This window comes from Patella vulgata, chromosome 7, assembly GCF_932274485.2.
Source record: "Patella vulgata chromosome 7, xgPatVulg1.2, whole genome shotgun sequence".
NCBI classification, from domain to species: Eukaryota; Metazoa; Mollusca; class Gastropoda; family Patellidae; genus Patella; species Patella vulgata.
In genome coordinates this window covers 54,123,770-54,136,675 of record NC_065885.2, presented here as the reverse complement: position 1 = coordinate 54,136,675, position 12,906 = coordinate 54,123,770, and the positions used below count along the sequence as shown (strand labels likewise).

Below are 12,906 nucleotides of genomic sequence, written 5' to 3'. Positions count from 1 at the left end.
GGTGGGGGGGAATGGTTAGCGTGTACGCGCTGTATCATAAGGTCTGTCACATTGAGTCAACTGGCGTGGTTTCGATTCCCCGTACATACGTGACAAGGAGTTGGGTCGCCTGTCCATCCTTCGTGGGTTTTCTCCGGGTCCTCCGGTTTTCCCCCACTACTAAAGACCCCTCCGCGCAAGCGAATTATTGAAATGAAATTGAACCATATGTTAGTCCCGAAATGACCTAGTTTATCTCGAGTAGACTTTAAACTCCACTTTTCTCTCTCTCGATCTCTCTCGATATGAGGGAAATTTTGCCCTGACAGCGGCACTACGACCTACTCTTATATCGAATTCCAACTGCCAAGGGGTCTTTTACGTGCACGCCAATATGTACACGGGACCTCGGTCTACTCTTATTTCGAATTCTTTTACGTGCCAATACACGGGAAATCTGTTTTTCTTCCCATCCGAACGACTATACATTGTCCCTTGTCAGGCCCTCTGTCCTGCATCACTGACAAGGAGGATGAAAATCCCGATGCATTTTCGCGGGCAACGCGACCTTCAGGTTAGCGAGCCAATGTCTTACCCGCTGAACCACCGTGGCTCCCACGTCACTTAGATTCGCTGGTCATCATTTGGGGGATTTGGAATCCCTTATACTGCAATATTGTGAAAGATGAACAACAGTTTAGTATTTCCAAAGATCTCATGCATTCGTCATTAATTTTCTTCTACATGTACCTGAAAGTAAAGGGTTAAATCTGATGGGATTTTTTGTTATTCGATTGAATCAAAGCCGGACGTTGTCATTTTTTTTTTTTTACATTTATTTGAGAACATTGCAGGAAAAATGCAAATGACGAACAACGGCTTTGACGTTAATTTCATGCTAAAAAGAAACAAATTTTCTATGTGTATTTTTTAATTTTTTTTGTATATATTAAATATATGCGCATAACTTTGTAAGTTTTTTTTAATGCAATAGAGTTTCTTTCAAATTCTTTCTTTCTTCTTCTTCTATAGTGTACCGGTTCGCACCAAGATCAAATATTATAAATTTTAAAAATTGTAGTATTTATTGATGAATGTTGCACCTGACGGTAACATACAGGCTATTGTATTAATGACACGGGGTTATCTATGTAATATTTACCCAATTCACACAACACCGTAAATTGTACATTTCACTGTTTGTTACGAAATGTATTATCGCAAAGGAGATAACCCTGAACACTCGACGTCTTTCAAATAACCGCTAATTAGCCAAGACTTTTCATTTTTTACATTTCTATTATCCATTATACATACGGTATATCGCCAAATATTTACTAGTTGCCTCGAGGGTCGGAGGTCAGCTTGCACGTGCGTGGTATTACAGTAATCCCTATTTACCGAGGATTGGGGAAGAGTTCTTAAAGAAAAGATAACCCCGCTAGCAGTCTTATTTTCTTTGTTGTGGCTTTTTGTTAAGATAGGGCTTGTGGTATTGCTTCATTCTATAGCAGGGCTCATTATAATTTATCAGTTTGTTTCTAAAGAACACGTGCTTACTTTTATCAAGTATAAACCGTATACATTTTTTTTCGTGTGAAATTTAATGCCTCGTTATGAGAACGTAACACGTGACCGCGTAATTACTGTTTGTGAGTTGACCTGCCATAAATCCGAAAACATCACGAGCGAAGGCCAACTCCACCCCAACTGTAATCTGTGTTGACAAGAAAATATATAAATATGTATCATAAAGTGCATTATAAAGCGATTAAAAGATTTTTGTTTTTTAGTTTGTTCGTGCTTCTTAGAATCTAACATTAATTCTGAGAGTCGTCCTAATGTTTATTTTGTATAGCTGTACAAAACACTGCTAGAAAGAAATGAAATGAAATGAAATGGGGTTTAACGTCCTACTGTTCTGCTCCGACTGGGCTAATGAAGACGGGCATACGCCATACAGTGTGCTATGAGGGGAATTTTGCCCGGACAGCGGCACGACGGCCTACTTTTATATAGAATTCCAACTGTCAAAGGATATTTTACGTGCACGCCAATGTGTACACGGGACCTCAGTTTTTCGTACCATCAGAACGTCCTGCATCACTGACAAGGGAGAACCACGCCGGAAAATCTGGATGAACATTCTCGGCCAATGCAGGGATCGAACACCCGACCTCCAGGCTATCGAGCCAGCGTCTTACCCACTTAGCCACCGTGACCCCCCCCCACCCCTAGAAAGAAATAAGATGCAGATAGTTTAACATACATTTTGCAAAATCTAAATCTGCCTATTGCACGTCTTTCTTTAGGTCTGAAATGTTATCTAAATTATTAATTAGACATTAATTAACCTATCCATACCATAATCAACTCCCGATGTCATCGCTAGCCTGTGATATTTACTGGATTAGGATCCGATCTGCTGCTCTACGCTCATTCATGATTAGATCAAGAATTGGATAATCGAGACTATGTTTTTTTTTATCGAACCGACTTTAGTACTGATGACCGAGGCTAGGCCCAACATTCAATCGCTAAATTCTTTGTTCAGAGTCGTTCAATGTGACTGAAATTTTCAGCAAATTGCCTTTACATGATCTAGTTTTTAACTATTATAGTGAGAACTGCCAGCTCTTTATCTAATCTCCCATAACTCTTGTTACATCTGATCACGTAACCCAGGGTCCATAGGGAATTGATCTGTATGATGCATCGTCTTTGTTCATCCAGATTTTCCGACGTGGTTTCCCCTTGTCAGTGGTGCAGAATGAGACGAAAAACCGAGGTCCCGTGTATATATTGGAATGCACGTAAAAGATCCCCTGGCAGTTGGAATTCGATATAAGAGTAGGCGATAGTGCCGCTGCCCGGGCAAAATTTCCCTCATAGCACACTGTATGGCATATGCCCGTCTTCATTAGCCCAGTATAGGAGCAGAACAGTAGGACGTTAAACCCCATTTCATTTCATTTCGTGTAAGTTGTGGATAGTTACTGTACAATCATTGACAGCGTGTTATTTTTTCTATATATTTATAAACGTAATTTTGATTCTAGAATAATTTGTCTGTTTGGTTGACTGGTTATGTGCAGGGCCGTATTAAGCTTCCACGTCACTTGCGCCCCTGCACCAGCAGTGAAAAAGGGGCGTATTCTGGTCATTGTCTGGCACACCAATACAAATGCAATTTGCCTGTCAATATCGTAGATTTATTTGGCACAAACATGTACAACATGATAAACGACTTATTTAATAATGGTACATTTCTTTTAAAATAATTAATTTGGGGACCCTCTTAATATTGGGGCCCCTTGCTGCTGCCAAGCTAGACCCCCTCCCCCTCCTCCCTCTCTTTAATCCGGACATGGTTTTGTGTCATTGCTGCAATGTTTATTATAGTACCGGTATACCATTATTCAGTAATTCTGTAACAGGCCAGAAGGGGCGTGTAAATGTAATGAAATGGGGTTTAACGTCCTACTGTTCTGCTCCGAACTGGGCTAGTGACGATGGGCTTACACCATACAGTGTGCAATGAGGGAAATTTTGCCTGGACAGCGGCACCACGGCCTACTCTTATATCGAATTCCAACTGTCAAGAGATCTTTTACGTGCACGCCAATGTGTACACGGGACCTCGGTTTTTCAGCGTCGTGGTCAGATGTCCACCACTATTCCCCGCAACAATTTGTTCCTTCACAGTAATTTGTCGTAGGACATTTTGGAATGAAATGAAATGGGGTTTAACGTCCTTCTGTTCTGCTCCGACTGAGCTAATGAAGACGGGCATACGCCATACAGGCGCTATGGCCTACTCTTATATCGAATTCCAACTGCCAAGGGATCTTTACGTGCACGCCAATGTGTACATGGGACCTTGCGCTTCGTCCCATTCGAACGACGAGACACCGTGGCCCGTGGACGTTTTGATCAATTCAGTATGCGCCGTCTTCTCAAACTCGAGAATTTGACATATGTAGATGACTGCAGTTATTTTGTATTTTATAGATCAAACTAAAATTATAGGTGCTTTCCGAAAAGGTAGAATATTCTGCCTCACGTACGACACCTACCACAATTCAGGTCTTGGTCAATTTACAACCAATCCCGTTTAAGCAAAATACAAAAATAAACAAGAGAACTATTTTGGTAACAGTGATATATTTTAATAACAAAACAAATAAAAAAGAGATGGGAATCAAAGTGTACAATTTACTGATGTTTGTATTTGTGCATAAAGCACATAATATGTCATTATCACACACAGGCAACTAACGCTCGGCACACAATGGTTGGAAGCGTGTAAATTAAAGCACTTTGGAATAGTTGAAATGGTAGTACCTATCCGGTTACCAGGGGCGCCATACTGGTTCGTTGCTCTGCTTTATTTCAATTGGCATGGGTACGGTGGGAGATTTAGAATGTGACGCTTGTGTGAAGTCTTTGAAAGCACTTTGTTTATCATCAATATAAATATTGGAACATGGATGATAAGTAGGGCGTTCTTCCTTGACAACGGCATCCATCTTGACGCTGTTGTTAGGCGAGGCATACAGCGACACAGCTTGAACGGATGACGGAGAGGTAAGGACAAAAGCAACGGGTGCAGAAGGACCCGGCGTTTGGACTAGTTGAACCGGAGTTGACGTAAAGCAAGAAACGCTTGCTGTTAGTTGACTGTTCTGGTCCCTCAATATGGGATGAAATGCTGTTGGGTTTTCGGGACCGGAAGTCGACATTAATGACGAATGTTGCATCTGGGACGGATGTAATACTGTAGATGGCGTTTGAAGACGTCTGTTAGAAACTGGGGCCGAGTTAACGGTCTGCATACAGTTAGCCAAATGTCCCAAAACACGACCTTTCACTTCATCTTGTACGCCAGGAACGGAAGTCAGGTATCGCATCACTTCGTTAGCACATTCATTAAATCCAGCTCTATATTTGTGTATGACGTTGGAGCCGTTATTGATGGTGGCTGTAAAACAAATACACATCTATAAAACAACAAATCACAAACTACACAAATAGGTTTTTTATTTTTGAAGAGGTTATTCGTGACTGGAGTATTTATGGTGTTTGGGTTAGGACAACTTTTATCGGGACACTCTGTATGATAAACAAACAAAAAGAGTGTTTGGTAGCTTCAATGAGTTAGAGTTAGGTCACTGGTGCTTAAAAAGTACTTACGAGGGAATCGCAATTCGTATATACAGTATTTACGAGGTAATCGCAATTCGTATATACAGTATTTACGAGGTAATCGTAATTCGTATATACAGTATTTACGAGGTAATCTTTATTCGTAAACACTGTGGCTATGAAGAACGTCCTCCTTTTATATTTAGAAATTCTTAATTATCGTTCGCCATCTTAAATGATTTGTTGAGTCAATAGTGTATTAAGCAGAATTTATCAGACTGCTTGTTGCAGTCGTAATTTTTAGCCTAGAAATATTAGCCCAGAGGTAAATTTGCGCTCCTTCATCCCTGGGTATTACGCAAGCCCCCTTAGGCGGTTATTCCCATAGGTCAAGGATGCGAAGCTGATTAATTTTATAAGTATGTTATTAGTCCGGAATTATACGATGGGGTTTAACGTCTTACTTTTCTGAAACAACCGGGTTAGTGTGCTATATGGAAACAGGTGCCTACTTTTAATCAAATTCCAACATCAAGGGTTCTTTACGTGCTTTACACGGTTGAACATTGGACTTTCGTACCATTCGAATAACTAAGTGCCTTAGCTTGCTACGCCTTCGTAATGCATCACTGACAAAGGGGGGCCATTACTGGAAAATCTGGATGAGATTTCCCGGCCTACGCTGGGAACTAGCACCTTATTCACTGAGCCAGGTTTAATCGGCACAGAAAGTTCAATGACCGTGGCTGTGTGTTTATTTATACGTCTAATTTCACCAAAGAGTGGAGTTACGTGTTCTAAACGTACCGTTCTTAACGAAATTCTCCCAAGACTTACTTCAAATTTAAGTTATATATCCGCTCCCAATCGAAAATTATTACACCAAGACTTTAGTTTGATTTATCTTAGGCTATCAAAGAGCAGGGTTCATTAATTATTTCCGTTATTATTTAATAAACACTAAAATCGTGTCAAATGTCACGGTATATCAAAAGGAACGCTGTGCCGATTGCCACGATAATAAACATCGATTTTTATCCTGTTTGCCCTCACACTGACACCGGGTCATTATTATTATGTTATTGATGTCATGATTATATTTGACTTAGGAAACGATTAAGACGTGTATTGAAAATCAATCTAATTAAAACACAGATCCAATTTCGTTTCATTTTATTATATAGTTCAAAATTTCGTTTTACTTGTTTTCCCCCACTTCATAATATACTCATCAAAAGTACAAAAATAACACGAACAACCACGAAACAAAATATAGATCTGTATTTAAGGCTGATTAAAAATTTATTTTTATATCTTTCAAAATTTCGTTTTACTTGTCTTTCCCCACTTCATATACCCATCGAAAGTACAAAAATAACCCGAACAAACACGAAACGAAATACAGATCAGTATTTAATGCTGATTAAAAATTTATTTTTCAAACTTTCATTCGCCTTTTTTCACAAGATAATAATACATCAACATAATGTTGCAATAAAATTTAATGTTTAGAATATGTTATACTATATCTAAATGTTTACTGAGGCAAGAACATAACGCAAATGAAATCAACTAAGTTGTAACAAAATGTAAATCCACCATTTCACCCATAATGCACAACATTTTGGGAGTATAATTGAAGGGCTGCGAAACCCTTGCTTTCTCCTTCAGATAAATGAAATGTGGGTTTAAGATCTTACTTTTCTGTGGCAATTACCGCGATAATTAAGATGGGCATACACCGTGCAGTTTGCTCTGAGATTTAGTAGAAGCTTCCATTCCCCTCATTCTACCGCCCACGCCCCCCCCCCCCCAAAAAAAAAACTCTATTCCACACAACAATACTAACCTGTCATTTGATGTCTTTGAATAGTTCGAAGATGTTTAACTGTTAATTCTAGTATATCAGCTTTTTCTAGTTTAGAATACTGAGCGTTCTGAAATATAAATAACAAAAAATATAATTTAACGACATTATTATTACTCTCGTTATTCTTTTCAAATCATATAGATGAATACATGTGTCTAATCTTTTAGAGGGAAACACGAATTTCCACCGTGAAATGTTGCGAGTTGCAGACTGTCGTATATCTGCACCCGTTCCAATGTTATTATCGTCTAGAAGGATAATAACGAAATAAATCGGCCTATACGGGGGTAAACGACAACCCGTTTTTACTGCTCGGTAAATTTATTGCCTCCATCATATGAACCTAAAGGCCCACTTTCCAGAATGTGCGTATATGGTATGATGCGTATGTTTTAGGCTCGGTTTTCCCTTTTGTAGAGTTATCTCGACTGTCCCTGGATTTAAAGCTTCCCTGTGCGTGGTGGACCTATGTTTCGCTCGGGTTAGGGTTAGGGTCTTGTTAACTGACTCTATAACAATAGCCCCGCGTTAACCTTTATGTACCCATAATGGAGGTCATAAATTTACCGAACGGTAAAAATGATTTGCTGTTTACCTCCTTATAGGCCCATTTATTTCGTTATTATTATCCCCATCTATGCGATAACAATATTGGATCGGGTGATACCTTAATGGACAATAACACAGTCGCGTGCAACCGATTCGTAGTGATGTCATATTTTGTTAAATCGAAACAGCTTAAGACTATCAGGTGATAATTGTTAACTGTCATCAATAATTACTGGAAACGACCATTTAACTACAACATTTCAAACCATTTTACACAGTTTTTTTTTACAAGAATTTCAACTTTTCTACCCTTTTAAAGAGAGCCTATTTCGATAATATGCCCACGTGTGACATGTCAAGAATATGTTGACAGTAATCTGATTACGTTGGAAACAGTAGTGATCTTTCTGAAACTGTCGGTACACCATGTGATTACCAAATTGCGTTTCAGACCTGACTCAATTCTTAGTGCTTGTCAATGAAAGTGTCGGTTTGGCTGATTTGTTTAATTGGCAATGGCAGCGGCGGCCAACCAACGATTAACACTTTGCAAGGACAGCAATCTGATTAGGACCAGACGTCGATTTCTGATCTTGTACTCCACCGACACAAAAATAAACGAAACGAAACATGCATTTTACTTAGTTTGCAATGACTGCTGAGATTTTGTCAACATTTAGTGCTTGTTTTTTGCAACAACACAGTATGAGAAAATAGGCGTTTCTACAATAATTACTCCATACTTAATTCGTCTGAATATTTTAAATCATGTGAGAATTAAAACGGGCGTAGGTCAAATCCCCAGATTAGGGTGTGGTAGTATGTAATGATTAGCCTACGTCATACTTATACTTGTATATTAATGATATACTTATACCAATCATGGGGTTAAACTAATCAACGATCAAGGCGTATGTCATATGATATGTGAATTATCCGACATGTCAATGATCAAAGTAATTTGATATCCAATTATCACTTTGTATATTTCATACAATCAGATATGTCGTTAAAGGGGCTAAATCTCTATTATTATGTGAAATTGGAGAAACTCCCTTATTTAAAGATACATTATTATCTGCATCGTGAGGCTTATTAAAACAGCTATATCTCCTTTCTTTGAGATGGACACAAATGGACACAAATGGATCGCAACGCATATAATAATGTAATACATGATCGTTTTTGTCTTTACTGAAATTTCTAATCAGTGATGTTCGGCGAAATACATACGCAGAGTCCAAATTGAATGGCAGACTTTGTCGTCAGGTTATTACAGTCTACACCATTAGTATTCTCCTGTGGGACATGTTTAGTCCCGTTCCTCGAGTGGCTCAATACAAATGGCGCTCGAAAGCATTCTGGTAAGCGATGCGTGTCTTGGATATTGGATATCAGAAGCTCATCTTTTTACGGTAAGACAACAACATCAATGTTGATTTAAATTTACAATATTTGCAATTTTTTCGAAGACTGTGGATGATATTGAGTTAAAGACTTGCCTCCTTTAAAGGGGGACGCTTAAGAAAATTTACATTTCTAAAAGTACGCGTCCAAAATTTTAAATCTATATGTAGTAACATGTACATGTATATATTATGATACAAACGAAGGAGTGGCATCCCGGGATAATACTGTTTATCCTCATGGGATATAATACGGTTTTATCCTGGGATATAATACAGTTTTATCCTGGGGTATGGTTTCCTAATGGGATATAATAGGGATTTTGATCAATAAATGCCAAACGGTTTATCCTCGGATATATTACGGTTTCATCATGGGGTGTGTGTGTGTGTGGGGGGGGGGCGAATGGTTAGCACGTTTGCGCTGTATCATAAGGTCTGTCTTTGAGGTCAACTGGCGTGGGTGTCGATTCCCAGGATGTACGTGACAAGGAGTAGGTTCGCCTGTCCAACCTCATGGGTTTCCTCCCACTGCTACAGACCCCTACGCGTAAGAGAATTATTGAAATACAATTAAAGCATATGTTAGTCTCGAAATTACCTGGTTTGTGTCGAGTGGATTTAAACCCCATCTCTCTCTCTCTCTCTCTCTCTCTCTCTCTCGGGTGGGACAACCATGTGCCCTTATCATTAAAACTGACAGATATATACTGCTATTTTAATTCATATCTAATCATTGTTTAAAACTTTCATGGAAGGAATCTCGATTCATGGCTTCCACTGAGTAGATCCGAACCACTTCGCCCAAATCCAACCTTACGAATGAAGTTTCAAATAACATTCCAAATTAACTATTGGTGTCATGTTTATTCTTGTTTATCATATGATTCCATGTCCGTAAAATGAACTAATTATTATAACATGCAATGCATATTACACTCTAATTAGGGACATGTCATTAATTATTTAATCACTAATTCACTTACGTCTTTCTTCATGGCTTGAAGAACGAGGCTTTTCAACTCGGACAGGCAGGTATTTATTCGGGCTCTTCGACGTTTTTCCATCAACGGTTTGTTACTCTGGAAAAACAATATAATCAAAGATGAATTTATTAATACAAATAAAAGCTTTTCGGGGAAATAATACGAAAGTGTTTTCAAAGAGTTTTTTTTCATTCTGTAAATTATATTATTGGTGTTATAAATTATATTACCGAGGACGTCCGTGGACAACAATATGGAATCAAATAATTTGTTGGAGATTCTTCCGACTTTTCAGCGTAGGTTTCTCTCTTGACAGCGGTGCGTCTAGTCGTTCGGACGGCACGAAAATCCCTACACGTAAAATAACCCTTGGCAGTTTGAATTCGATGACCTTTACCCGTACTGTACAATGCATGACATATGCCCTTATTCATTAGCCCGGTTGGTGCAGATAATTAGGACATTAAACCCCGTTACATTTCCCGACTTTCCTGTCTATAAATGTCCGAATCAGAGATATCTAAGATAAATATTAAATGCATGACTGGGTAAAAAGGATATTTAAAAAATCCCGATTTAAATACTTCTTGAAATTCAATACTGGTGGTAACGAGTGTCGTATACGATACAGTGTATTATCACCCTTGATAGAAAATTTGATATCAATTTCTACTTATTACAGACGTTCACAAAGCTAACATTTTCTTCGTTGTTGACATTGGCATTGGCCGAAAAAGTTCATCCAGATTTTCCGGCGTGGTTTTCCCTTGTTAGTGATGGGACTAAAAACCGAGGTCCCGTGTACACATTGGTGTGCACGTAAAAGATCCCTTGACAGTTGAAATTCGGTATAAGAGTAGTCCGTAGTGCCGCTGTCCGGCCAAAATTTCCCTCATAGCACACTGTATGGCGTATTCCCTCCCATCTTCATTTGCCCAGTCGGAGCAGAACAGTAGGACGTTAAACACCATTTCATTTCATTTCATTTTTTACAAATAATAAATAACCATCGCCATAAATACGAATATATTCAAATAAATCCGTGAGCTATAGATACACGATCTGGGAATATAAATTATCGTTTATTATACTAGTTGAAAGTTGAACAATTGTTGTCTTTCTTATCGCAACGTGATCTGCAGTCACCCATATCAAGTAATTATATTCAATTTTATTCAGGGTTGTAAAATACCTAACCCTTGATTTAATAAGGACGTAACCTTTCATCACCTCCAGATTTTATTTTTACCAAAATAAAAATTATAAGAACTCCTACCTTTCTGTACGCTGATCTAGAATCTTCGCATGTTTCGGGACTCGGGCTGTTGCAGTCACTTTCCGTCATTTTGTGAGTTAACAAGGTAAAAGTTTAAAAAAGTCAGACACAAAATGAGTTGAAATTATTAGGGCTAATTGTTATTATATGTTTCTATACGTCTGTGTCGAATGGTAAATGACATGTACTTGGTATCAATCGTAGTTTAAGGTCATACACTACTTTGTTGTCAGAATCCTGTGAAGTTATTTTACTACTCTTTCCCACGGTAGAATACCAACACACTCCTCCAATCAGAAGCCAGTATTACTTACTGACAGCTCACCGTCTGCAGACGCGTGCCTGATTGGTTGCGGACACGGTGTATATCGAAATGTCCACAACCAACTTGTCAATCAACGACTGGAAGTGACGCACGTGAATAGCAGCGCGTGCCAGAGGTATATATTCGATTGTGCAGTTTCGGTGGGAAAACCCCGCCCATAATGAAAAGTTTATTTACAAAGATAACGGCGTCCATACACACTAGTCTTGGTCTCCAGGGCATCTGTTCAATAGATTATTTTGAGATATAAACAAAGACCTGTTGATCGGATATTAATCTTCGACGTGAAGATATTTATTGTACGGTTTTTCACAGAATCTATTGCTTGTCAAGTAAATTAGACGCGATCTACCAGTTCTAGGAATATCCAACTGAATTAGTGAAATTGGCCAGACTAGACATCCTATGCAAGATAAGATAAATGTATTTACAGAGATAATTTTTGTGCCGGAGAAGTTTAAATTGTGCCCCCTCCCACACCTGTGCAAGGACTATACAGCACACTATAACACATTTATGTTTACTCGCACTGAACTGTAATACACACCGAACAGCCAACATACATCTCTATGCCCTTCCCTATCTGGGGATTCATGAGCCCCTGAGTAATGTACCAACTGCCCCCCCCCCCACCCCTGGGCCTGAGTACTGGTCTCGATTTTATTCGGTCAAGATTCTTGTATACCACGATTAACACAGCCACTTTAAACAATACCCCTCGACACATTGATGAGTGATGACATTATCATTAATTAAATTCTCCATTGTTCATTCTCGTCTCCTTGGCCGACTCTAACTTTTCCCTGAGGTTTCTTCTACCATAGATGGAGGGAGCAGCATTTGACTACCTCTTGCTCAAAAGTGTCGGGCGAACGTTACCCCCCCCTCCCATCTCTCTCTCTCTCTCTCTCTCTCGCTTGACATAATGTAAGAGCTAAATCAGCCCTTTGCAGGTCTTTTTTTTAGCCTCAGCGGCTATATAAATTATTATTTATTACGCACATGCCAAGCCCATAATCTACTCACCAAACAATTGGATGGCCGGGATATTGAATGGATTAGAACATCCACGCCATATATAAATTGAACGTTAAATTGGATAACCGGGGCTTTATTTATTATAGTAGTAATGGTACTTGACAATTGAGACTATTTACGCAAAACTTAAAAGACCCCACCGGGATGTACAAAGTCTAGGTACCGAACTAAACAATATATAATAAAAAAAAGAACAGGAATGCAATGCCTGTCATTGAATCCATGCACTGACATCACACAAAATCAACCCGCAGTGACTAGACCATTGAAACAAGGGCCAAAGATATTTTTAGGTTTTCTCTTCCTTTCCCCCCTTTTGCATGGCGACTTTT

General features: G+C 38.9%; 1 protein-coding gene across 1 annotated transcript; it reads right to left on the bottom strand.

Annotated features, from left to right (window-relative positions):
• Positions 1-4,126: 4,126 nt before the first annotated feature.
• LOC126827787 (transcription factor HES-1) lies at positions 4,127-11,460 on the bottom strand. Its single transcript, XM_050557324.2, has 4 exons — positions 11,212-11,460; positions 9,936-10,031; positions 6,974-7,061; positions 4,127-4,960 (listed from the first exon to the last, which is right to left on the bottom strand). The coding sequence occupies exons 1-4, from the start codon at positions 11,278-11,280 to the stop codon at positions 4,332-4,334; spliced, it is 882 nt and encodes a 293-aa protein (XP_050413281.1). The 5' UTR covers positions 11,281-11,460; the 3' UTR covers positions 4,127-4,331.
• Positions 11,461-12,906: the final 1,446 nt, after the last annotated feature.

What these genes read in the sequence shown, in the direction of transcription:
- LOC126827787 (XM_050557324.2), bottom strand. Translation starts at nt 11,280, where the DNA reads ATGACGGAAAGTGACTGCAACAGCCCGAGTCCCGAAACATGCGAAGAT. An exon ending in CTAGATCAGCGTACAGAAAG is followed by an intron (nt 10,032 to 11,211) that starts GTAGGAGTTCTT and finishes TTGTTTTTCCAG; the next exon opens with AGTAACAAACCGTTGATGGA. An exon ending in TTCAAGCCATGAAGAAAGAC is followed by an intron (nt 7,062 to 9,935) that starts GTAAGTGAATTA and finishes TTTATATTTCAG; the next exon opens with AACGCTCAGTATTCTAAACT.